At 34.4% G+C, this 26,606-nt stretch overlaps 1 protein-coding gene across 7 annotated transcripts in view; it reads right to left on the bottom strand.

The window, feature by feature from the left end:
- DCAF6 (DDB1 and CUL4 associated factor 6) overlaps window positions 1-26,606 on the bottom strand; it is a 133,798-nt gene that overhangs the window by 12,260 nt on the left and 94,932 nt on the right. For all 7 annotated transcript variants that reach the window (XM_058441853.1, XM_032161084.2, XM_032161082.2 and 4 more), the window contains 5 exons: window positions 23,968-24,085; window positions 19,311-19,426; window positions 17,783-17,869; window positions 17,227-17,554; window positions 59-197 (listed from right to left, as the gene is read on the bottom strand). In XM_058441853.1, the coding sequence (XP_058297836.1) occupies window positions 59-197; window positions 17,227-17,554; window positions 17,783-17,869; window positions 19,311-19,426; window positions 23,968-24,085 (788 nt within the window). The remainder of the gene's footprint in view (window positions 1-58; window positions 198-17,226; window positions 17,555-17,782; window positions 17,870-19,310; window positions 19,427-23,967; window positions 24,086-26,606) is intronic.

Genomic DNA, 26,606 nt, shown 5'->3' on the forward strand with positions numbered 1-26,606 from the left:
AAAACATTCAGAGTATGAAACTGCAATTTCACCAAAAAATGCCATGAACATTTGGTACCATTGTCCTGGAGTTGCGATGGCCTTTATAAACCATTTTTACTAGTGGCCTTCTAATGTTCAAAGTATCCAATTCTTCCATTTCTTTCCTTTCTTTTCTCCGTCTGAAGAACTCCTGAATACGGGCAACAGCAGAGCGTCTATGAATTACATATTAAAAAACAAAAATAAATAAAAATATTCACAAAGAATAATGAGAAACTTATGAAAACATAGTAAGTCTAGGAAATACATAAACACACTATCTCAATAAGGCACCCCCAACCAAAAGCATAAAAACGCAGACACAACAGTGAGACATCAGACTAGTTGAGTTACTACAACAAAGTATTTTAGTTAAGAGATCACTTAGAACTTTGGTACTGGTTGGAAAGTAAAGGCAACAGCATGCGGCAAACTGGTTTTTAAAGGGCTATTTTATAAAAACATAATACAGACAAAATTCATGTGCAATTTTACTACAAATATAACAAATTTTATCCAATGTTCTTTCCCCTCTTCTCCATATTAAGAAAACACATAAAGAGAAATGAAAAGAAACTAAGAGTAATATATAATAGCAGTGGATAGACTTCTATTTTGATATTTTATTTAAAATATTGTTTAAAGATGTTCCAAAAACAGACTACTTTAGGTAAAAAGAATAGTGAAACCCGATCTCTACTAAAAATACAAAAAATCAGCCAGGTGTGGCAGCGGGCGCCTGTAATCCCAGCTACTCGGGAGGCTGAGGCAGGAGAATGGCATGAACCTGGGAGGCAGAGCTTGCAGTGAGCCGAGATCGCGCCACTGTACTCCAGCCTGGGTGACAGAGCGAGAGACTGTCTCAAAAAAAAAAAAAAAAAAAAAAAGAATATTAATATATAAGCAATAAAACAAGGGCCTTCAAATAGCATCTTCTTTATGGACTCCATATTACGAATTTGGAACTAATGAAGCAGATTTTACTCTCTTAAGAAATGATTTGGTGACAGAAATGGGATTGAAGAACAAAGGACTCTTAAAAACTGATTTAACTATTAAAATAAAACTTCTCCTCTCCTAACACATATTACTTAATAATTTTGTCAGTTTGAATTTATTTAAAATATATTTTGACATATAATAGACCAAACGTCCATAATCTTTAAAAAGGTTACAAATCAGTAAGAAAAACAGATCTCGTAAGTTAACAAATATAAAAGATGCTCAGTCTCACTAATAATAGGATAAAAACAAAAAACTGATCTTTTTATGTTTATTAGATTGAAAAGACTTTTATGTATACAGAATGGTAAGAGTTCAGGAAAACAGGCATTACTGAGAGGAGTTTGAAAGTGGTTTTTACACATAAAAAAGATATTGTAAACTTTTTACTAAACATAACACACATACACGAAAGTTGAAAATCGTAAGGTAAAAAGCTCAATGAATTTTTGCAAACAAAACAGGCCCATATAATCAGCACCAGTATTTAGAAACAGTATAACCAGAATTCCTGAAGTCTCCTGAGTGCCCCATTTCCATCATTACTGTCCCTTTAAAGGAAACCATTATTCTGACTTCTGATATCATGAATTAATTTTGCCTGCTTGTGAACTTTAATTAAGTGGAATAATACATTTTTTTATGTCTAGCTTCTTTAGCTCAAAATTATGTTTGTAAGATTCACCCATGTTGTACTTGGCTGTAGTTCATTCATCCTTTTTGCTGCAGAGTATTACTTGGTATAAATATATTAATATTTATCCATTCTACTGTTGGTGGACAATGGGTTGTCAACATTTTTGATTACTAATATTAGGCTACTATCCACATTTGTGTATGTCTTTTGGTGAACTATGCACATATTTATGTTGGATATATACCTAGAAGAGGAGCTGCTGGACCTCATTATGTGCATAATGTTCTGCTTTAATAGATACTCTCAAACTGAAGATCTATTTGTAGTTTTCCAAAGTGGCTGTATAAATTTACACTCCCACCCACAATGTAAAGTTCCAGTAAAATATATTTTTGAAGAGAAATTAAATAATATAAGCTTTGACTCAGCAATTTAACTTTTAAAAATGTATATTATAGAAAAACTTAAATATGTAAATACATAAACTTTTTTTCACTGCACAACAGTAACTGAGACAGATTGGAAATAATCTAAATGTTCATATAGAAAGAATAGGTTAAATAAATTATGGCACATCCATACCATGAAATACTTACGCAGCCATTAAAAAGGATATGAATGATCCATAAACAACCACATGAAAGATACCACCACTATACTGCTTAATCTAAAACACAGGCTAAAGAATAATTCATAGAATAAAATTATATATGCATAGAAAGGGTTTGGAAAGATGGACACTAAATTGTGACTAACAATTTTTTAAATAATTATGTAACAATTATATACTTCTACTTTCATAATAAAAAGATGCTTACTTTTTCATAAACTAAATGGTATACTTTAAGCTATATAGACTTACTTATATAAAAACTTTTTTCTATGCTATCAAAGAAAAAGGAATCTCCACATACATTTTTAAGTCAGATACAATTAGAAACTCCCAGAAAAGCTGACATGTTTAGTTTACTCTATCTCTTTCTGACTGGGAGGTGAGAATACAAAGGATAGAGAGGTCAAATATTCTCGAAAGAGACATACTTAAGAGACATATGCTTGGATCTCTCATTTTTCTGAATGGAAGAAAAAGGAATAATGAATCAGTTACAAATATGTGATTAGCAAGAAATCAATAAAGAAAAAACTCTTTTGCTAAGAAAGTAGAGGTATAGGTAGCAGAGGAAATAACTGTGTTGCTAAGCCAAAGGACCTAAGAGCTATAAATGAGAAAAAAAAATTATGCAACAAGAATTTACATGGCAGCTCAAATCATTTATTTTATCACCTAGGCTGGAGTGCAGTGGCGGGATCTCAGCTCACTGCAACCTCTGCCTCCCAGGTTCAAGCAATTCTCCTGCCTCAGCCTCCCAAGTACCTGGGACTACAGGCCTCCACCACGTCTGGCTAATTTTTGGATTTTTAGTAGAGATGGGGTTTCACCATATTGACCAGGCTGGTCTCGGACTCCTGACCTCAAGTGATCCACCCACCTCAGCTTCACAAAGTGCTGGGATTACAGGCATGAGTCACCGTGCCCAGCTTTAAATTATTTAAGACAAATTGGATAGACAAAATTAAGGCTGCATTAGTAAATGAGGTGGTAATAATTATGAATAAACAAGAACTGTATCAAAGCATAAATGTTCATTTAAAAAGTATGCTCTAGGCCAGGCACAGTGGCTCACCCCAGTAATCCCAGCTACTTGGGAGTCTGAGGCAGGAGGGCTGCTTGAGCCCAGGAGTTTGAGACCAGCCTGGGCAACACAGTAAGATCCCATCTCTAAAAAAAGATGAAAAAAATTAGCTGGGCATGGTGGTACACACCTGTAGTCCCTGCTATTTGGGAGGCTGAGGTGGCAGGATGGCTTGAGCTCAGTAGTTCCAGGATGCAGTGAGCTAAGATCATGCCATGTATTCAAGCCTGGGTAACAAAACAACTCTTAAAACAACAACAGAAACCAAAACTCAAAAATCTACGGGCCAATTAATACAAATAATAGAAAAGGCATGCAGCTGGATACATAATCATATACAAGTTAACTGCATTTCTAAATATCAGCAGGGGACAAATAGCCTAAATTTTAAAAGGAATGCATTTATAACAGCAACAAAAAGTGTCTTTAAGTTATAAAAAATATGTGTAAAACCTGCTCACAGAAAAATAAAATGTTACTGAAAGATATTTTGTAAAAGGCCTAGGCTGAGTGCAGCAGTTCCACACCTATAATCCCAGCAGTTTGGGAGGCTAAGACAGGAGGATCCCTTGAGCTCAGGAGTTTGAAACCAGGCTGGGCAACATAGTGAGACCCCATCTCCACAAAAAAAAGCCAGGAGTGGTGGCACACATCTGTGGTCCCAGCTACCCAGGAAACTGAGGTGGGAGGATTGCCTGAGCCCAGGAGGTCAAAACTGCAGTGAGCCATGATCATGCCACTGCACTCCAGCCTAGGCGACACAGCAAGACCCTGTCTCAAGGAAAAAAGAAAAAAAGGCCTAAATAAATGTAGACATAACTTTGTATTATAAAGATAAACAATTTTCACCCAAATTTATTTTACAGATTTATTACAACTATAAGCATATTCTGGTGACTTATTTGTAGAACTTAAAAAGTTGATTATAAAATCAACCAAAGGACAAAGAATAGCCAAGATCCTTCTAAAAATGAATAAAGAGAAGGAAGGGTCTTGCCTTAGCAGCCATTAAGATTTATTACAAAGCTATAATAATTACAAAAGTATGATACTGACAGAGAGACAGACAAATTGTCTGATGAAACAAAAGAGCCTAGAAACAAATCTATTTTATATAAATCTTTGTAATATGACATAGGTGGGATAGCAGATCACTGGGAAAATTCACCATTTCATAAATGAACAGGGGAAAAACTGGCTATCTAAATGGGGCAGGGAAAAGTTACACATATACATCATAAACAAAAATCAGTTCCAAATAAATTAGTAACTTAAATGTCAAAAGTAAAACTTCAAAAGGAAGGAAATTCAGATAAATTTTAAAATTCCAGATAAGGATTTTGTAAATAAAAGAAAGTGACAAGCATAAAAGATTGATAAAGTTTAATGTGAAAATTAAAAATCAATCATCAAAAAACAGCCTAAAAACAGTGAAAAAAATCATAAAACAGAAATTTGTACACTAATACATGACAGTGGATTAGTATCAAAAATGCATTAAGAATTCTTATAAATCAATAAGGAAAAGAAAAACAACTCAATTAAAACAACCCAGTAGAAAACCAGATCAGGACTGGGTGCAGTGGCTCACGCCTGTAATTCCAGCCCTTTAGGAGGCCGAGGCAGGTGGATCACTTGAGGCTTAGGAGTTCAAGACCAGCCTGGCTAACATGGTGAAACCCCATCTCTACTAAAAATACAAAAATTAGCCGGGTGTGGTGGCATGCACCTGTAATCCCAGCTACCTGGGAGGCTGAGGCAGGAGAATCACTTGAACCTGGGAGGCAGAGGTTGCAGTGAACTGAGATTGTGCCACTGCACTCCAGCCTGGTGACAGCAACACTCCATCTCAAACAAACAAACAAAAAAAACCAGATCAGGAGATCAGGCTGAAAAACATGAGATGCATCATCTTATTTGTAAATTGGGCAATGAACATCAAGACCATGAGATATTATTGTACACCAAATCAATTAGAAAAATCAAGATATGTGATAACAAGAATCAGTGATATGAATAAACATGATTTTTAAAAAATATTGTTAGATATTGTATTTAATTTACACTCCCAATTTGGAAAACAATTTTAAATTATTTTGTAAATGGTCCATTCCTGGGTATATACCCAAGAAAAACTGTTATCAGGAGATATATTTCAGAATACTCAAAGCAGCACTGTTAATACCAAAAACTAGAAACAACCTAAATGTCCATTAATAGGAAAATGGATAAACTGTGGTTTAGTCAAACATGGATTATTAGATAGCAGTAAAAATGACTGGGCAGGAGCTACATATAACATGGATGAATCACAGTAAGATAATATCTGAGGGAAAAAAAGAGTCCCAGTCTTGTATACAGTATGCCATCATTTTTATATAAAGTTCAAAAGTGGGTAAAAATTTATGTTTATATGTTTATGTTTTGTTTTTTAAAGCAAGGCATGATAACCATAACATTCAGGACACTGGTTACCACTGGTGTGGTAGGCAGATGGACAAAATAGGGTGAACAGGTAGATTTAAGTTATAGCGAGTTTTTTAGTTCTTGGATTGGTTGGTGGGCTCATGGGTATCTAAAGAAAGAAAGAAAAGGAGCCAAGTATGAACTAACAATGATAGTGTGTCACAAACCAAGAATTATAAAACTATAATTCTCCCCTTCCTGAGGTTAGATTAGGAGTCCTTAATACTCTCAAAGCTCTGCAAAGCTCTGTCAATGCAATTACTGTATTGTAACTATGTATATGTGCCTGTGTATCCCACTGAACTGAGAGCTCAAGGAGAGTAGGCGTTGTGTTATCATTATCACCAGCACCCATCAGAGTATCTAGCACATAATAGGTTTATTGAAGTAACAAAATAATAGGTAAAAAACTGATTATCCAGCAATTTCAAAACAATAACGAAACAGCTCAAAGTATCAATTATTATTCTATTTGGAAGAAACATTTAATGGAGAAAAAGAGTAAATCTGAAGGATGTACAACTAACCTAAGAAAATAAAACCTAGACTCCTGACTTTGTATTTTACTATTGCATATTCCAGAAAATCTGGAATCTTGGAGATAATTCCAAGGTTAAAGTATGAAGTTACATGAACCAGAAACAGTCTATAAACCCCTTTTAAAAGTACTAGTCACATTTAGTAAAAAACTAGGCTAAAATATAAGCAGAAATTCATTAAATAGCACTAAAAAATATGAATTAATTTGCATACCATTTTCAAGATGGTAAACCCTTTCATAAAACACCATTACACACAGGTAGAATGGCACAAATTAACTGATATTATAGGTATTACTAAAATACCTTACAAGAGAACAAAGACTTTTTAGGGTGGAAAAAACAGCATAATCAAAGATTAGGAGAGGACAGACCAGGAATGAAATGACTTAAGTATTCAGTTACCAAACAAGGTTATTATATAAAGGATACTGTACCATGGATAGAATACAAGAACATGACTAGAATTATAGCAGGCAATTTTTGAATAAATCTGTAGAAAGAAATTATTTACTGTGCAAAACACACAGTGAAAAACTAAAGGGAAATAAAAGCTTCTCCTAGTCCAGGTTTCTAAGGAACTCAATACTTGTCTAGAGTGTAGTTAGAATAATCTGGAAGCAGCATTTCTAAAACTTGGGATTTTTGTAGGTATTCCACAAAACAGGCTTATGATAAAGTAAGTGTGGAAGATGATATACTAAACAAAGCTTAAAGAGGTTTCTTGCTGCAAGTCTTCTCAGAGGCTTTATTACGCTACAGGTTCTTGTGAACCTCAAAAAGAGGTATACACAATGTAGTATTTCCCAAATTTTGTGACCACGTTGTAGAGTATCAGAACACTTTGGACAACAGTGACCTTCATCTTCTTATTTTGTAATTAAATTATTCCATTCAAAAATAAATTGAGTGTGAATTTATTATTAAAAACTTGAGCCTGATTTTTTTCAATTCAAAGATTGAAGATCTAGGTTCTTACAAACATAGGAAAGCTATCCTCACCACCATCTCCTTCAATAGAAGAGTTTCTGCAACAATTATTACATTAGCTTAGTAGTTCTTAGAAAAGAAAACCTCATTAATTTGAATCTTCTTATATGTAATCTGTGATTATTCAGACAGAGTGAAGCTAAAATTTACATTTAAATTATAAATTTTAAAATGTTTGCAGTCCAATTGAATCCTATAAATAAGAGTCTAGAAAAAAGTTATTAAAAAATAAACATTGTAAGTGCTTTAAAACACACACTTGGTTTATAGTAAAAGCTATGTGCTATGGTTTGCATGTCCCCTCCAAAACTCATGGTGAAACTTAATCCCCAATGTGGCAGTATTGAGAGGTGGGGTCCTTAAAAGGTGATTGGATCATGAGGGCTCTGCTCTCAAGAATGAATTAATTCACTTATAGATTAACAGGTTATCAGGTCAGTGGGGACTGGTGGCTTTATAAGAAGAGGAAGAGAAGCCTGAGCTTAGCCTTCTCATCATGTGATTTCCTGTGCCAGCTCGGGACTCTGCAGAGTCCTTGCCAGCAAGAAGGCTTGTACCATTGTGGCCCTGCAACCTTGGATTTCCCAGCCTCCGTAACTGTAAAAAATGCATTTCTTTTATTAATTACCCAGAAGATTTCTATCATAAGCAACAGGAAATGAACTAAGATACTATTAATATGTTAGCATTACCTAGCTTTATCAACAAAAAAGGTCTATATGTTAGAATTTCTGTCATTTCAACACATATCTTTACAAGTATCTGAAACAAGTGAGGGAGATGGGTTGCTAGAGAGTATCTTGCTGTTTCTGCTCTTTTGTGGGGGCAAGAAACTGGATTCTTTGCCTTACAATGTATTAGTAAACAAAGGTAAGGGATAGCAGGTCTGATGCTGCTATCTTTAGAAGGGTCTGCTTATAAGGCTGGCCCTTGGCCGGTGTCTGAGAACTTGACTTTTGGCATGTTACATTGCTCTGCCTGCCTGGGACGCAACCCTGCAGGGCCAGCTTGCGTAAACTGCAAAAATAACATGATTTGTGGTGAACATCTACTTTCCTTCTGGGTCTGGAATTCAGGTGACTGTGGTTAGGCACACAGGCAGACGTGCCTACATGACCAGACCCCAGTAAACACCCTGGATTTTGAGTTATAAGCAGGCTTCACCAGGGCAGAAAAACTACACAAGTATTACTGTATTTTATTGGGAAGGGAGATGCGCATTCTGAAAGGGAGAACTTTGGAACATTATGCCTGGATTCTTCCACTCTGTCTGATCTTTTTTCCTTGCTATAATAAATCATAGCCATGACTGAAGTGTCTTTGATTCTTCTGAGTCTTTGTAGCAAGCAATCGACTGTGTGGGGAGGCTGTGGGACCCCTGAAACAGTAATTCATTGGTTTCTCATTCAAGTTTTAGGAAGCAGAGAAAGAAAGCAAAAACCCATATCATGCAGGGAGATACGAATAAAAATTTAGTTAGCTAGAGTTTTTGACAAAAAGGTGTTTTTGCCAACTTTTATTTCTGTATGAATGTATGTTTACACTGTCCTTAAAGGTGCTTACATTCTTATATATGAAAACATACAAATATACAATGAACTGTGATAGGTAGTAGAGTAGGTGTATATAAGGGCCCATATTTTTGATTAGGGAATATATGGGCCAGGAAAAGTAGCTTAAGATGATGTTGAAAGATGAGGTGACCCAAATGATGGTGATAGTGATGGGAGATCTTTTCTGTTAGAGGGCTCAGAGTATGTAAAGATACGCTGGCTTAAGGCAGCATAATGTATTCAGAGAACTCCAATAGTCCTCTGAATGTATTCAGTGACACTCCAAGTATGGCAATGTAGAGAGCATGACCAATTTTTGGCAGCAGCTATAACATGAAGTGCCCTATACACCATGCAAGGAAGCTGGGTTTGTTTCTTCTTTATATCATAAACAATGGAGAACTAGTGAAAGCAGGAGTAGAAGGAGTTGGAGAACTCCCTCAGTAGACCAGGTAAGAGGTGATGAGGTAATAAAAGTAGAATGAAGAATAGGGGATATCTACCATTTTATTTACTATTCAAAGAAATATGGTACCTATCATTCAGAATCTTAGCAGATTATAGGAAAACACATTCCCCATTGTAAGACAGTCCCTAATGAAGACTAGTCATAATGGGCAGTAGATATAAACATCTGTGATAATTTTATTTTTCTAATTTTGTCTATCTTAAGCAGAAGTTTACATTCTTTGAACATCTCCAATTGCTAAAAGGAGAAGCAGAACAAATGTGTGTTCAGTGGCAGGAAAATACTGCCTTATAATTAGAAGTTTCCACCAGATAATCTCTACATAATAAATGAGGTAGAGAAGAATGAGTCTCACCTCATTCACTCTATAGGGAGGTAACTGTTACATTTTCTGCTTTACCATTGTTTATCAGTTCATGATAATCTCCACTTTAGTGTTTTAGCTTTTCTAAAACTCAATTAAAGCATCATGGTACTTTACAGTTGCAATTTTCCTTATAAAACCAGAAACCAGCTTTGCGTACTTGGGATAAAAAGTATAAATCAGAATATCAAAAAACTCTGAAGCAAATTCCATTTTATTGTCATATAATTAATCAGAAAGTGATAACCAGGACAGATGCGGTGGCTCAAGCCTCTAATCCCAGCACTCTGTGAGGCCAACATGGGCAGAACACTTGATGTCAGTAGTTTGAGACCAGCCTGGCCAACATAGTGACCAACTCTGTCTCTACTAAAAATACAAAAATTAGCTGGATCTGGTGGTGGGCGCCTGTAATCCCAGATACTCAGGAGGCTGAGGCGGGAGAATCACTTTAACTCTGGAGGCAGAGGCTGTAGTGGGCTGGGATCGTACCACTGCACTACTGCCTGGGCAACAGAGCAAGGCTAAATCTTGGGGGGGAAAAAAAAAAAAGAAAGTGATAACTAGTAATAATTTGAAAAAGTTACTTCAAATATACCTTAATGTTAAAACAGGCTAGAAACAACAGCACAAAAACAAAACAAGTTTGAAAAGCAAAAACAAATTTGAGACTTGTAGATGAGAATCCTCCCGACAATGAACCACAACCAGAAATTTCCATACATCTATTATATTTTTTGGCTTATTTCATGACTTCTGTATTTTTCATTAGGAACTCTACAAACTTTAAATTTCTGATTGTTGCTATATGTTTCATGTTCAACTCTGTTTTAGAAACTGATGGTAAATAACAGATATATGCCTCTAGAGTTAAGTACAAGGTTGATTTTGTCAGCAAACCAGGTTTTGAGTAGGTGACTGATGTCATTAAGGTTCACTTTAAAGATCTACTCAAAAATATGTCCCATTGTCAGAATTAGAGAAGTGCTTGAGGCTTATGTATCATCTTGATATGTGACATTATTTCTAAACTATTTATAAGGAAACAGCTTTCTTGCAAAAATCAGAAACCTATACACAGATTTAGATTCAAGTACATTTTTAGTTATTGAGCTCAAGGAAAAGGAGCATATATGAGTAACAAAAAGTTGATAGTTGTTATCCCAATCAAATTTAAAGAACATAAATTGCATTCTTCAATAAAATATCCAAAAAGAGTAACTGATATTTAAAGTACATCATTTCAGATTATAGTTACTTTGTCATATGACATATTTGAAGTGAACATCAGTCTGCACACAGGAAACTTCTTTTCATTCTATCCCCATGCAGTGCATGCAGCTAAATATAGTTTGTGGAAAGCGACCTGCTTTACAATGCTTAGCACTTAGAGTTCAGTAAGTTCAAAGGAAGTATTAACTGTTAATGGAAAGGTGGTTAGCTGTGGCAAAAGAGGACCTGGCAAGTCCACCATAAAAAAAAAAATTATGAAGGAACATACTGAATTACCTCATTATTCTATCACCTATTGTTGTTCCTCTGATATTAAATCTAGTGAAGGGAACACAATAACTGAAATCACTTACAAAGACTTCAAAGAACCAAATATTTAAAGCATTAAGGACACCCTTTTTATCATCAATCATCTCAATTTAAAAAAAAAAAACTTTTGTTTCCCTTTGTGACTTAGGGCATTAAGCAAGGAATATGTCAGTCAACTAAATGTATATGAAGAAATTAAGGAAACAAACACTCATTGAAGATAGAATAGAAGGAAGACATTGCACTTAATCCCTTTTTATCTTTTAAATAAATCAGAACCCAATCCTGTCACAGTATGGGAAACTGCACGGGCTTGTTATGAATACCATCCACTGGAACACGTACACGCTCCTCAAAGCTGAGGAGCCCTTTGGAAAATAAATAATTAAGCCCTAAGCTGACTCACTTGGCCTAACCACAAGACTATATAACAAATGAGCAAAGAATAACAGGGCTTTTTTAACGCCCTAGGAGTTCAGTTCTTTCTCTTTGACTACTTCTTTTCTCTCTGCAATTTGCTTTAATAAAGAGTAAACTGCAATAATGAGAAATATGGAAATCGCGGTTATAATGATAACTGAATAAATGCTGCCAAATTTACAGTACAAGGAATTTTGGCTTTAAAAGTGAGGGCTATGCTCCATGGTCCAGAGCAGGTATATGGAACCAAATTTCTATGAAAATAATACTTTAAAAGTTATTAAAGGGCAATATAGGATATTTCCCTAATTCACTCTTTAGGGAAAAAATTGTTAGATCATCCTAACTGAGGCTGTAATTAAAAACTATTCAAGACTATGTGAGGGCTTATTCAGGAAGCTTTCTTAGATGCTTGTTTTTCTTTTTCAGAGAGTAATTTAGGTTTTCTCTTGAGTTTAGAAACAGGGCTACCAATCAGACCATCAAATCACTTACAACAGATTTGGCATTGTAAAAAACAAAAATTATATGGCCTGGGTGCGGTGGCTCACGCTGGTAATCCCAGCACTTTGGGAGGCTGAGGCAGGCAGATCACGAGGTCAGGAGATCGAGACCATACTGGCTAACACGGTGAAACCCCGTCTCTATTAAAAATACAAAAAATTAGCTGGGCGTGGTGGCAGGCGCCTGTAGTCCCAGCTACTTGGGAGGCTGAGGCAGGAGAATGGCGTGAACCTGGGAGGCAGAGCTTGCAGTGAGCCAAGATTGCCCCACTGCACTCCAGCCTGAGTGACGGAGCGAGACTCTGTCTACAAAAAAAAAAAAAAAAAAAAAAAAATTATATGAAGATTATCTAAACAGAGAACTCAACCACACTCTTTTCATTCCAAGGGCATATATTTACATTTCTTAACCCAGTATATGGCCAGGCGTGGTGGCTCATGCCTGTAGTCCCCCAGCACTTTGGGAGGCTGAGGCTTGAGGCCAGGAGTTCAAGACCAGCCTGGTCAACATAGTGAGACTGTCTCTTCTAAAAAAAAAAAACGACAACAACAACAAAAATTAGCAGAGTGCAAAAACATGCACCTGTAATCCCAGCTACTTGGGAGACTGAGGGAGGAAGATCGCTTGAGCCCAGGAGTATGAGGTTGCAGTGAGCTATGATCGTACCACTGCACTCCAGCCTGGGCAACAGGGCAAGACCCTGTCTCAAAAAAAAAAAAATAAAATGAAATAAATACAGTAGATAAAATCACTAAGAGATACACATACTATTTTTTTGCTTTGTTTTGCTTTTTTCCTAAGTCAGACTTATTTTTGACATTAGGACTAATTTTATTTTTTTAAACACCATGATTAGAGCACATACATTTCTTTGTCTTTTTTCAATTTATTTCCCATTTACTGTTCTATGTACTTGCCTTACGCAAAGTTAAAGGGAACCCAAACATGTGGAGATTCATATATTTCATTGTTTCAAACTCTGGATTTCTGCCAGTAGAGGCATTTTACCACAGACTATAGTTTGACTTCTCTCTATAACACTGATTACTATAGAGCAAGTATTTGCAAGCTATGGCTCTTGGGCTAGATCTCCGCCAAATGCCAATTTTTGAAATGAACCTTAGGCTAAGAATAGTTTTTACATTTTTAAATGGTAATATTTTAAATGGTCATATAAGTACCTACCATAATGGTCTCCATTTTGTCTCCTGGCCAACAAAGCCAAAATATTTACTATATGGCTCTTCAGAAGTAAGTCTGCTGCTCTGCTATAGACTCCCAGTTATATTTATATAGACTTGCTGTAGTTAATGAGAAGAGCATTCCATTTAAAAATATCTACGTTAGTTGTTAAGGTCTTCATTTTCTAAGACATTTCCTTCTCATGCTTGATCTCAGCCCAAAAGTGAAAACCTGGGTCACTTATTTAACCAAATTATAAGAATGAAAATTTTTTTTAAAAAATCATTACTCTGTATTGCAAGGAACTGTTCTGATATTTTCAGTAAATTTGTCAGAAATGACTTAGCTATAAAGCCTTTTAAAGTTTCCTTTTAAAAATTAAATTTGGAACAAAAACTGATGAGGTCCACTATATAGTTCTTCATATAAAGTACAGATCAAATTAAGTACACACTTGTATAATATTTAATTTTAGGACGACTTCTCTATCCCAGCTAAACTAATATTGACTGGGCTTTGCAAATGGCAGCATGGAGGGAACTTTAAGACATACATCCTTTTAGGTGGGCATTTCATCCATGTGTGCAATGTATCCTTGGACTCTAGGAACCAAATGGTATGATTTTTACAACAGAGCTTCACAACCCTTAGTCTCTTGGGAAACAGAAATTCTCCAAAATCAAAGGACTAATTATAAGCTGGTAAGTGATTCTTTTCATGTTCTTAAGAAGCAAAATCTCTTAAACTTTCTCTCTTTAGAATAAAAGTCAGCTAAATTGAGAAGTAAGATAAACTGGCAGGAGTGTCAATGATGAAGAGCCCTTAGAAAGGTACAGAAATATTAAAAGTATATTTTTTACAGTTGTTCAAGATTAAATCAGGATGGTGCCAAAAAAGTTAAGAATTATAAAAACTGATTTAGATAAAACTCAGAGGAAATATTTACACCATTTACAAATTTTTGGTAAAGAGCTAGAAAATAATGCAAATCTCAAAGGAAAATTAATGTAATTGTTACTCTAATCACTTTCTAATTACCTCAGTATACACATCTTTATATACACACACACACACACACACACACACACACACATATATATATAACTGTATTTACTTTCATATATTAAATGTTTTCTATGTTCCTATAAATGGCTTTGGTATTCTCTCTTCTTCATAAATACGTCTCTTGAAGGATAAGAATTTTATTATTCTTCTGTTACTCTTCAGGAAGTTTACTACTATATCTTACAAAACAAAATACCATGTAGGACCAACATAGGCTAAATACTCAAATGAGTGTACAGAATACTAAATAATATTTAATTTTTAAAAAGTAGGGAACTAAATATGATCCCAGAGTGGTTTCAAATCTGGATCTAACCATGAGAGTATGAATTCAAGAGTATATGCATGAAGTGGGATCAGTTCCAGGCTGTTTGTTGTCACTGCTTATCTCTCTTCTAAAAGATTCTGCTAGTCTAGTTCAGCACCTGGGTTTCCTTGGGTCAGTGAGGCTACTGGGAACCAACTTTGTGACAGATCTAAACGCTAAAAGAATCCCTAAAACATATAAATCATCTAAGTATTATGAAGATGATAAAGCTCTATAGAAAGATTACAGTTTCTGTATTCTCCAGGACCCACCCTCCCTCAAATCCTCCTTTCTTATTAATGTTATAGTACTGTGTTTCAAAAAACAAAACTCCTTAGGTGTAGAATATACAAAACCCTTTGCTTAGCACCTAAGTTTCCTCAGCTATAAAGCAGGCTTGGTATTAGTGTAATAATTAGCCTGCATAGAAGCTGCTAAATAGTTATGACTTTCTCAAAGTGTCTAATATCCATAAATAACATTACTAGAAACTGGGCACTTAAATTTTATTTTCAATTATGACCTCAGTATCATGTTCTACTACTTAAATACAGAAAAATAAAACATTAGCTCATTTATATAAATGGAAGGCCATAAATGTACAAGCTTAATTAAATTATAGAATCTAGCTCTCAACCTTGGGTTTTGGAAATTATCAGTTTGATTTTCAAATTGTGCTAGGCTTGCTAACCTCATCTGCATATATTAAGTGGTAATAACATTCTAAGGAACTCCCTCTGGGTATGGAAAGAAATAGAACTAAGTCTTACTTGCCTAAAATATATATTAAGAATGCTCAAGATTAATGTGTACAGGTAAAGAGAAGATGTTTGATTAATCTCTAAGTATAAATATGGGGGGAAATTCTTGCTTCATATCTACAAAAAAAGTGCCATGGCAAAGTAAACATTTCCCAAATATGACTAAAGGAAGAAACATACCCTTTCATAGTTAAGAAAAGGTAGTTCCCCTGAGCTGCAAGCTATCCTCTTCAGGATTTTTGCCTGTCTTCTTTCAGTCTTTATCCCTAGAGTCATTCTTACTGTAATTCTTTTAAAAATTAAGGTGGCCTCATAGACTATCTTGATTGTTTAATACAGCTATCATTTAATTAGTGCTATTAACATGAGCCAGGTCACATCATGATTGACTGATAGATGTGTTTTTAAATTCTTACAATAATTTTAGATAATCATAACCCTATTTTATAGATAAGAAACTGAATCTTTAAGAGTCATGAAGTAATTTGAATGAAAAAACATTGCTGGTAAGTGGTGAAACCAGTATTCAAACCCATCATCATGTTCTTGACTATGAGTGGTAAATTAATCTTTCATTATATTTTTCAGTTGACAGATACTTTAGGGTATCTTATAAACAGCAATATATTGAGCATATAAAATGTGAAATATTCCAAATAGAATCTCACTCCTTTGTAAACTAGGATTTTAAGATTAAAACTAGGTTCTCTGAAAGAGGACAGAACTTACAATAAGATATGATAGCACTAATAATAGAAATAGTTTTCCATGAGAATGAAATACAGTATAATTTAAAAATTTATTTTATCTCCCACAAAAGAAAATATATCCTTGTGATCACATAAAATATAGAAAAACTATATAAACATGTTGGCAATTCAATTTTTTATTGCTGCTACAGTATTTATTTGGTATAATTTTTCATTTTCTTTTTTTTTTTTTTTTTTGAGACGGAGTCTCGCGCTGTCACCCAGGCTGGAGTGCAGTGGCGCGATCTCGGCTCACTGCAAGCTCCGCCTCCTGGGTTCTCGCCATTCTCCTGCCTCAGCCTCTCCGAATAGCTGGGACTACAGGCGCCCGCCACCACGCCCGGCTAATTTTTTTTATATTTTTAGTAGAGACGGGGTTTCACCGTGGTCTCGAGCTCCTGACCTCATGATCCGCCCGCCTCCCAAAGTGCTGGGATTACAAGCGTGAGCCACCGCGCCCGGCCTAATTTTTCATTTTCTAAATTCAGTCATTAAGTTTAGTAGAAATCAAAGAAAAACAGTGTTCCCCAAAACAGAACTACTAACACACTACCTTAATCCAGGGTCAATAGAAAAGCAGAAAAAATTAACATTAAAACCAAAACAAAACTGATAAAGGCCTGGATATCTACAAGATAATCTGAGAGCTAAGTATAACCTTGACTTCATAAATAACCTGTGGGTCATTCTTAACATTCTTTTCTCTGGATCTGTAAATTCAGAAGCAAGCCTCAGTGCTAGAGATACGGAGAATGAAGACTTTTTATTTCCCTATTAATGCACAGTGCTCAAAGAATATAATACGTAAAATCATTTACAGTAAAGTTTCTTTAAGTTTATATGAATGAGACACTCTTAGAGGAAGCAACTGTCAAAAATGGAGAGATTCTGTTACATGACTTCAAACAAATCCTTGTGAAATATATTTTTTACAGCTCATGTTAATTAAAAATTTACCAACCTATCACCAGGTCCTGCTCGATACCTTGCACCTGGGATCAGGACTGGGTCATCATCACTGTCATCTGTGTCCTGAAGAGCAGAGTCCCTGGTGGATGTTTCTTCATGAGCTGAAGGCCCAATGGCTTCCGTTTGGAACTGAGGCTCAGGATTGGTGTTATTTTCATTGGTAGCACTCTCAGTGCTAGTCTGATCTGAAGTTTCTGGTTCCTTGGCTTCTTCAGATGAAGCAGATTCTTCTGGAACCCCACAAGAGCTATCAAGATTGAGGTCATTTCTTTCTCCTGAGTTGGAATCCGATGGCTTGGCTGTGAACTTATCTGATTGTGCTGTCAGAAAATAAAGTTATATGTAACAGGTGGTAATGTGGGCAATATTAATTATTTAACCTAACTTAGGAGCTGACAAACACATTCTAATATGACGTCTAATTCCTCTATAAGGGGAGGAAAATTCCACAACACATTCGGACACGGCCTCTAACTCTAGAGAGATTAACATAGATTAAGGCTTTTTACTTTCCCATACAAAGCAATTATCTAAAGGGAGCAACTCACTTATATTGATATGGTTCTCAACTGGGTTTTCTGCAGATACTCCTTCCTGATATTTTGTCACGTCCTCTGATGATTCTTCGGGAGCTTCTGTAAGTAAACCAAATTACAGTCATCCCTTGGTATCCATGAGGGATTAGTTCTAAAACTGCTGAAAATACCAAAATCTGCAGATCATCAAGTCCCTCATATATAATGGCATATTTGCATATAACCTATGCATACCCTTCCTTATACTGCAAATTATCTCTATATTACTTATAATATCTAATGCAATGTAAATGTTATGTAAACGGTTGCTACGCTGTTACTGTTTTTAAATCTATGTTTCTTTTTATTGTCATATTGTTATTTTGGGAGGGAGTATTTCCACAGAATCCATGGGCATGTAGGGCCAAATGTATCATTAAATCCAGATTTTTTTAGAAAAGTAAACATCAACTTAATACTCCAGCTTTCCTATGGATAAATGGTTCTTAACCCTTTCTGAGTCATAGGAACCTTTGACGTTCAGCTAAAACCTCCCCTCAGTACAAGGCAAATATGTATTTGCACACAAAATTGTACAAACACTATCATGGACGGATGGACCCACTGCTTCTTCCTGAAGTCCAGGAATTGAGCTTCATGAACTCTACGTGTAGAATCTCTGCTTTAGACTATCCCTTACAGCTGAAATTACTTGATTCTGCATTTTACCAACCTTCCCGAAATCTAAACTTAAAACTGAGCATTTTTCTGCCCCTCTATCATGTATTTGGTAAAATCTAAACTATCATGAACAAGTAGTTAAGCTGACTATACTATAAATTCTGTTTTGGCCATTGAAAATACTTAATTCTGGAATTTAACTGTCAGATGTATGAAGAATCAGTCTTTAATGTTCCTTATTGGACATTTGCTTACCAGACAGCCATGTTACACACACTTAATTTTAAACTCTGTTATACTAACGTACCTACACATTTATAAGAAATATAATTCATTTGTTCCTTCATTAATCAAGCATTTATTGAACATCTACTGTGTTCTAGTCTCTGTGCTAGACATTAAATTTCATGTAATTGTCATATAAAAATATTCTATTAGAAAAGGGTTCTGAAAAATCCCCTAAGTGGCACTTCAGGTATTAAATAGATTCACTCGTAACTTGTTTAGATTCTATTCCTTTTTCCCCTTATATAAACCACATATACAATCAAAACAGATACAGTGGATTTCATTGCTAGGTATAAAAATGATAAAGATTAATTCAAACTAACATTTATATCTCATCCATTTATAGTATGATGAACAACTATCCTGGCCACTGTGTCCACAAAGAGGATTGTGCTTCACTGTGTCTCCTCATTTTAACTGCTTAAGGTCCTCATCTTTTGGATTTGCTATCTATCAGTTTAACAGCTGGACTACAGAAGCAAAAGTAATTTATTAAAAACAAGAAACAAAATACAGCATCAAAGGAAACAGAAAAGTAGGTAAACATACAATGCTGGGATTTTATAATAACAAAAGCAAAATAACACCTTACTTGTTTCACTGTCTCCTTCTGGTGGTTGCATTGAGCTCTGTGGGACCAAAGATTCCTCCTGACCCTCAGATTTGCAATGGCTCCCAATTCCTCTAGAACTTGATGCTATACTGCTCCTATCATCAAAACAAGATAAGTGATTCCACCAAGAAGTTAATCAATATGATCTTTTAGGATAATTTTTATATTTTACAACCAGAGCGGTAGACCAAAAAATTGACAATACAAGTAAAATGTAGGATTATTTTAATAGCATTTGTAAACATCATTTCAAACAAATCGAGATGACTATCATAACACACTTTACTCTTGAAAAAACGATTCAAAAATATAAAGGGACTGCTTCCTCACCGTTTGGATCCTTTCATTACCTAGTATGTATTTCTACAAGTCTCTCTAACTGAATTTTAAGTGAACTACATTGTCTCCTTTCTTGTCTTCACTATAGATGGTTCACCATATCCAAATCCTTAATGGTTATACAGATTTTTATCATATGCCCTTTTAGACTCTGTTATTCCAGGTTACTTTAAAATTATATTTGAACAAAAGCCTGGCCAGTTCTTTGGTCTTTTGAACTGCTCCCTGTGGATCACTTCCAGTTCTGATCTGCTGTTCAAATATGGCAGGTGACTGAGCATCATAGTTCTGTAGAAGGACAGGGTAATATTTTCTGCTTCAGTTTTAATACTCACCTGATGATGACCATAGTTCTATTAGCATTTCTAGCTATAGCAGAATATGAGGCCAATTTTTAAAGAAATAATTTTCAATAAGTATTCTATGACAAATCACAGCATATGTGTAACAAGAGGACTGAATAAGAGGACATGTATAACAATCTGACTGAGATTTAAATTAAGTTCATAGAAATGCAACAATTCTTTAAGTTTAAAATAAATGTGAACAAGAAAAAAGTAAGATTTACAGTAACTTAAAAAAACATTAATTATAGACAAATACCAGTAACTCAAAAAACAATACAAACGATCATGGACTTTTTGCCATGACAAAAACTCTTTTAGGCTGACTGCAGAAGTCAATTTGACTTAAAAAAAAAGAGAGTACATATATAATATTATTTAACTAAAATTGTATATTCATATGGGTGTATATATGCAGAGAAAAATGTCAGGAAGGCTATGCACCAGTGTTGAGTGTCATGTCAGTAGAATTACTGCAGGTAAATTTTTTATACTGAATTTTGTGTGTGTGTGTGTGTGTGTGTGTGTGTGTGTGTGTGTGACAAACATGTATTTCTTTTAAACCAGAAAGGAATATATAGCTATTTTGGCAAAGAAGAGCTAAGGTGGTATATATATATTTATTTTTTCCATTGAGAAAGCTATGATTCAGGCATGAATAAAACGCTTAGTGTATACGTTATGGTAATTAAAATATTATGGTACTGAGTAGGAATAGAGACATATTAGTGGAAAAGACATAGTAACCAAGTAAATATATTTAACATATGTTAATATGGCATTTTAAATCACACAGAAATAAAAAGATTATTCAATAAGTGGTAATGAGACAGGAAAACAGCCACGTGGTAAAACCAAAGCTATGGCTTCACATTATAATTTATGGAAAAATAAATTCTAGACGAAATATACAGTTTTTGATACCAAATTATAGAAAATACAAGAGGAATATAAGAACCTTTTCCCTTAATTCTAGGAATAACAAGGCTTTCCTATGCATGCTATCACAGGCAGAAACCGTAAGGCAAAACCACTGTAAGTAAACTGAAAAACACCAAATTTGGAAAAATATTTGCAACAAATGAAAGACAAATGGTATAATCCTTATTTAATTCTATAATAAATAAATAGCTCTAATAACGCAATAAGAAAAAGATAAACACCATAGAAAACTGGGCAAAGTATCTGAAAGACAATTTACAAAAGATGAGAACTGCAGCTAACAATCACTGAGGGCCTTCTCAGGTGCCAATGAATGTGCTAGTAAGTGCTACGTACTTTCTCTGCATGATCTCATTAAATCTTCACACTAAACCTATGAAGTAGGTTCTATTAAATATGCCCGTTTTCAAGGGAGAACACTGAGATTTAGAGAGGTTCAAAAACTTGTCAATTTCAGTCCAAGCTCTTAGCATGTTCTATTGCCTCATCTGTTGCCAAAGAAACTAAAATAAAAGCAAGAGACAATCCTAGCATAGATGAAAAAGACTGTATACTTTTTTTTTAAGTTCTGCCTGTTTTTGTTTTTTTTTTTTTACAATGAATGTTGAATACTTGTATAATAATAAAAAATGCTAACTGCTTTTCTGACAAAGAAATAAGAAACTGATGAATGAGAATATAATTCATGGTCAGTTTTTAGAGAAGGAAAAGTAGTATTCAAAAGAAGAACGGGACTGATGATTTTCTCTAAAAAAAAAAAAAAAAAAAAAAAAGCCCAAAAACTTTAGATAAGATTCTTCAGAAGACGCCAGCTCCTTGTGTACAGAATCATGAGAATGGAAAAGACGTGATAAGTATGATGACCTACTGTCATCTTAAATTATGTATTAAGAAAAAGGGCCACAAACATCACGATTTTTAAATGGTCAGGCACTAAGACTTATAAAGAAGTCCTACTGGCTGCACCTTCAAATATATATCTAGAATCCAACCACTTTTTTTTTTTTAACCACCTCCACTGCTCCCATCCTTGTCTAAGCCACCACCACCTCTAACCTTTCTTACTGCCATAGCTTTTTAACTGTTCTTCTGGTTTCTACTGATGGCATATGCTCAACACAATAACCAGAAATAACCTTGTCCTTTTAAATATCCTCCTCAATTTCCTGGCTGACCTTATCTACTACTCTTCTCTCCACTGGTCACTCCACTCCCGCTACACTGGTCTTCTTAAGATCCTTGAACATACTAGGTCTGATGCTTCTGCTTCAGAGTCTTTGTACTGGTTTTCTCTCTGCCCCAAATGCTCTTCCCCTAGATATATATACGTGGCTCACTCCTTCTCACTCTTCAAGTGACATTTTGCCCAAATGTCACCTTCTCAATGATGCCTAGGTTTCCCAATCACTTTTACCTGCTCTGTTTTCCTCCATTGTCCTTTTAACATACTATATGGTACACTTATTAATTATGTTTATAATAAACTTCCTCCATCTAGAATTAAGTTCCAATAAGGCAGGGGTTTAAGTATTTTTTTTCACTGATGTATTTCTAATGTCTAGAATAGTCCCCAGAACACAGAAGATATCCAGTAGTATTTTAAGATCCTACTTAATCAAATATTTTAATATAAAATACATACATACATAAACACAAATGGAAACCAGTGAATTTAAATAAAAGTAATATCACATATCAACATATAATTCATTACATATTAAGACAATATATAACTATATTATATTACATATAATATATTATAGTAACAGATAACATGATGATCATATATTAATATACAATTAAATATTTAATATATTAATATATTAATTATGAATAATTAATATATTGGTCATTAAACAATTGGTATAATTATACATTAACAAATATTATATATTACATATTAAGAAATACTATATCAATATATTAACTAATATATTACTATTCCTAAATTTTAAAATTGTGTATGTTCTCTCAATCAAATGGTCATGAGACAGTGGGAAAGAGTATAAAAAGCTTACATAACTTGCTTTTCTCAAATGTAAAGTTTCATTAGATTAATGAGCAATAAATATGATCAGAAATATTATTAAAGAGAACCTATATGAGCATTAAATAAAGAAAAAGTTTAACCTTACTAGTAATCAATTAAATAAATACTATAAGTATTTTTAAATCAAATATAGAAGTTAAAAATAAATAAATATATTGAACACTAGCCTGGAGACAGTAAATCGTATACTTCTATATGTGTCTAGTAGGACTATAGTAAGTAAAGATTCTTTGGGAAATAATTTGGCAATATCTTTTAATCTAGATATAGTTCATTTCAGAAATATCTCTCCAATAATCTTGAAGGCAGGAAAAAGCTTTATAAGAAAAGATATTCATTAAAGCCTTATTTGGTAAAAAATGGTAAACAAATTTACTGCCTAATTAAAGAAAAATGGCTAAGTAAACTATAGTACATCTACTTGATGGACTATTACACAGCTAGTAAAATAATATTTATTAAAATTAAGTAGTAACATGGGAATATTTATTATAAAGTCAAACAAATGCAGGGGAGAATACAGTGTATTTAGTATCACTAAAATTATATTCTAAAACTCAAAACAAAAATCATACATATACACCTACAAAGGACCACAACTGCAAAAAGTCCCAAAACGTTAAGTTTATATTTCTGCACTAATTTTAATTATTAATTATTATTAGTATTATCTTTAGCATTTTCTATCAGAAGAAATATTCTAGGATGAGCAGCACTGGCATCATCTGGAAAGTTTTTAAAAATGCAAATTCTCAGACCCCCACCCCAAACCTAATTCTGAGAGTGGGGTCCAGTAATATGCATTTTAACAAGCTCTCCCAGTGATTCTGAAGCACACTCAAGTTTGAAAGCCAATACCTTATAGCAAAACAAAACATAAAGATGACAAAGTGTTAAAAATTAAAATCTAATACAATCCTACAAAATGGCTAAGAACATCTTTACAAAAATATTAACTTACCATTCATCTGTAAAGTTCAGTTTTATTGTGCTTGTAGTTGTTCCTTCTGTGCTGTAGTGCAAACTTAAAACTGGTTCACCTGTCCCTGGTTTGGGGCTCAGCTTTTCATTATTGTTATCTGAAAATTGTGTTTAAAACATTTGAAAAAGTCTCTGAAACCAGTAAAAAGATGACATTTCCTAAAATTTATAAAACTTATATTAGGTTGTCCTTGTCATAATTCTTTTCTCACATCTGTTATGGGTTTCATTTAAAGTTTGAAGGCAAGTGTTGTAGAAATACTCTTTTATATTTCAAAGTAGCACTGCATCATATTCTAGTTTTGTGTACATGACTCCCTTTGATTCAGATGGAAATCACACACGTTGAGAACCATATTTAGTCATTAGGGGAATCAAAAAGTATTAACATGCAATGACACAGTTACAAACTAGTACCCTTATTTAATGGAATGCTCATTAATTCCTCAGTTGCTTGAGCATCAATAAGAACTAATTTTGGCTCCTTTAGAAACACTGAGATGTAAGATACAAGGGCTCTGTGAAAAGCGGTTTGGCAAAAACTTTACTACAATGAAATGTTATCAAATTCCTTCTGTTCTTTCAAACTCACAGATCTATAATTTAGGGAGGAATCATAGTCTGCACTTGATGGGGAAGAGGGTGGTATTTATGGTGCTTTGATATTTTCTAAAACACACTTTGTTATAATATATTTTGGTATATTTCCGCTTCTCTTCCTGACTAGCCTTGCAAGGAATTTGTTTAATTGTGGAAATAGCAATTTCATTTTAAGAGCCTACAGATGATGTCTATCATACACATCTATCTCAATGTATGAAATCTTTTTTAAATGACAAAATCAAGAAAGTCTACACAAATTAATAGAGTATTTAAAGCTACCTTCCCCACCTCCCAAAAAAGAGTACATGGATATGCAAAGACATAATTAAACAGAGCTTTACATATTTTTCATTTTATGATGAACAACAGTTTGGGAAACATTAAAATACATAGGAAATACAAATGGATACATAATCAAACATGTCACATTTCTGCCAGTTGCTTGCAGAAAGAAAACACTTCTGTGAGATATCTTTTTCCTTGATACCAGTTCAAGGACTGATTTAATACTAAAAATAAACTTCTCTTGAAAAATAACAACAAAGACAATCACAATTTCCTAAAAGCAAATTTACTTAGGATTTTTTTTTATTATTGGATCTACTTTCCATTGCAACGAAGGACTTATATCTTTTTTCATTCCTCTTGAAGATGTTGGAGCACACATTAAGAGAATCTCAGCTGGGCTCAGTGGTGGGAGGAACCCTTAAGCCCAGGAGTTCGAGTCGAGTCTGGGTGAGACCTCATCTCAAAAAAAAAAAAGGGAGAATCTCATAGAACCTCTCTTCTAGCCTTTATTCTGTGAGAGGACAATTAACAAGACTTCAAGTACAGAAATGCAGTAGAAAAGTATTCCACAAGAGTCAAGCTGATAACAAAACTTAGTATCAATTCCTCTGTCTTAACTTCCAACTCATGAGAAATCCTGTCCTACAGAATTGCTATTTGAAAATAATGTGAATTATAAACCTGACATCCCAAATGGTAAAGTCACTTTGTTCTGTACTATTTTTGTTATGATTATGTCTTTGATTTAAACAACCCCTGGAAATAAATTAATAACCCATTCCAACTGTCAAAGATTTTGTATTACATTCAGTGTTTTGGAGGAGGTACTTTACCAAATGGCATTCTGATAAATAACTGAATTAATAGACCTTTAGCTTACAGAAATGTATTAAGGAAACATCTACCCTACCCTTGACCCTCTTTCAAAAACTTGCTGTTTGCTAGTCATTTGTCCACACAGTTTCCTCTTATTCTTTAGTTATGTTACTGAGATTTTTGTTTCATCACTGCTGTCTTTAGGCTTCTGGAATAGATGAAACAGACAGCTAAAGACTGGATGATTGGATGACTAAGGAAACTGAGAGGCAAAGTTGGGGCTAGTTTTTTCATTTTCTCTCTCAATATTTTATAAAGTGTTTTGCTGTTTATTTTTCTTTTAAGGTAAAGACGGTAGAGAAAACAAAAGCAGATGTGAGAGAAGTGTAAGACTGAATTTCTCAGATCCACCTTGGTTACAGTTAAGACTTCTTAAGTTATGAGAAGCCTTGTGGAATTTAAATGATATATGGAAACTTTGCTTTTGAGGAAAATTAAAGAGACAGTTATAGATATCTACAAGCTATGACTATAGGAATATATTAAACAAACAACTATTAAGAGATCAGAACAGAGCAGAAAACATTTATACAGGTTCCCCACCAAAAGCAAGCTTTCTAATATGGTTAATGATAACTAAAACTTTCCTCCTACAGTATCTACTACAAAGTTTTTTTGTTTTGTTTCATTTTTTTTGAGATGGAGGTTCTTTTTGTTGCCCAGACTGGAGTGCAATGGCGTGATCTCGGCTCACTGCAAGCTCTGCCTCCCGGGTTCCAGCGATTCTCCTGCCTCAGCCTCCAGAGAAGCTGGGGTTATAGGCACCCGCCACCACACTTGGCTAATTTTTGTATCTTAGGAGAGATGGGGTTTCACCATGTTGGCCAGGCTGGTCTTGAACTCCTGACCTCA

The sequence above is a fragment of the Hylobates moloch genome, unplaced genomic scaffold, assembly GCF_009828535.3.
Source record: "Hylobates moloch isolate HMO894 unplaced genomic scaffold, HMol_V3 SCAFFOLD_8, whole genome shotgun sequence".
In the NCBI taxonomy this organism is placed as follows: domain Eukaryota; kingdom Metazoa; phylum Chordata; class Mammalia; order Primates; family Hylobatidae; genus Hylobates; species Hylobates moloch.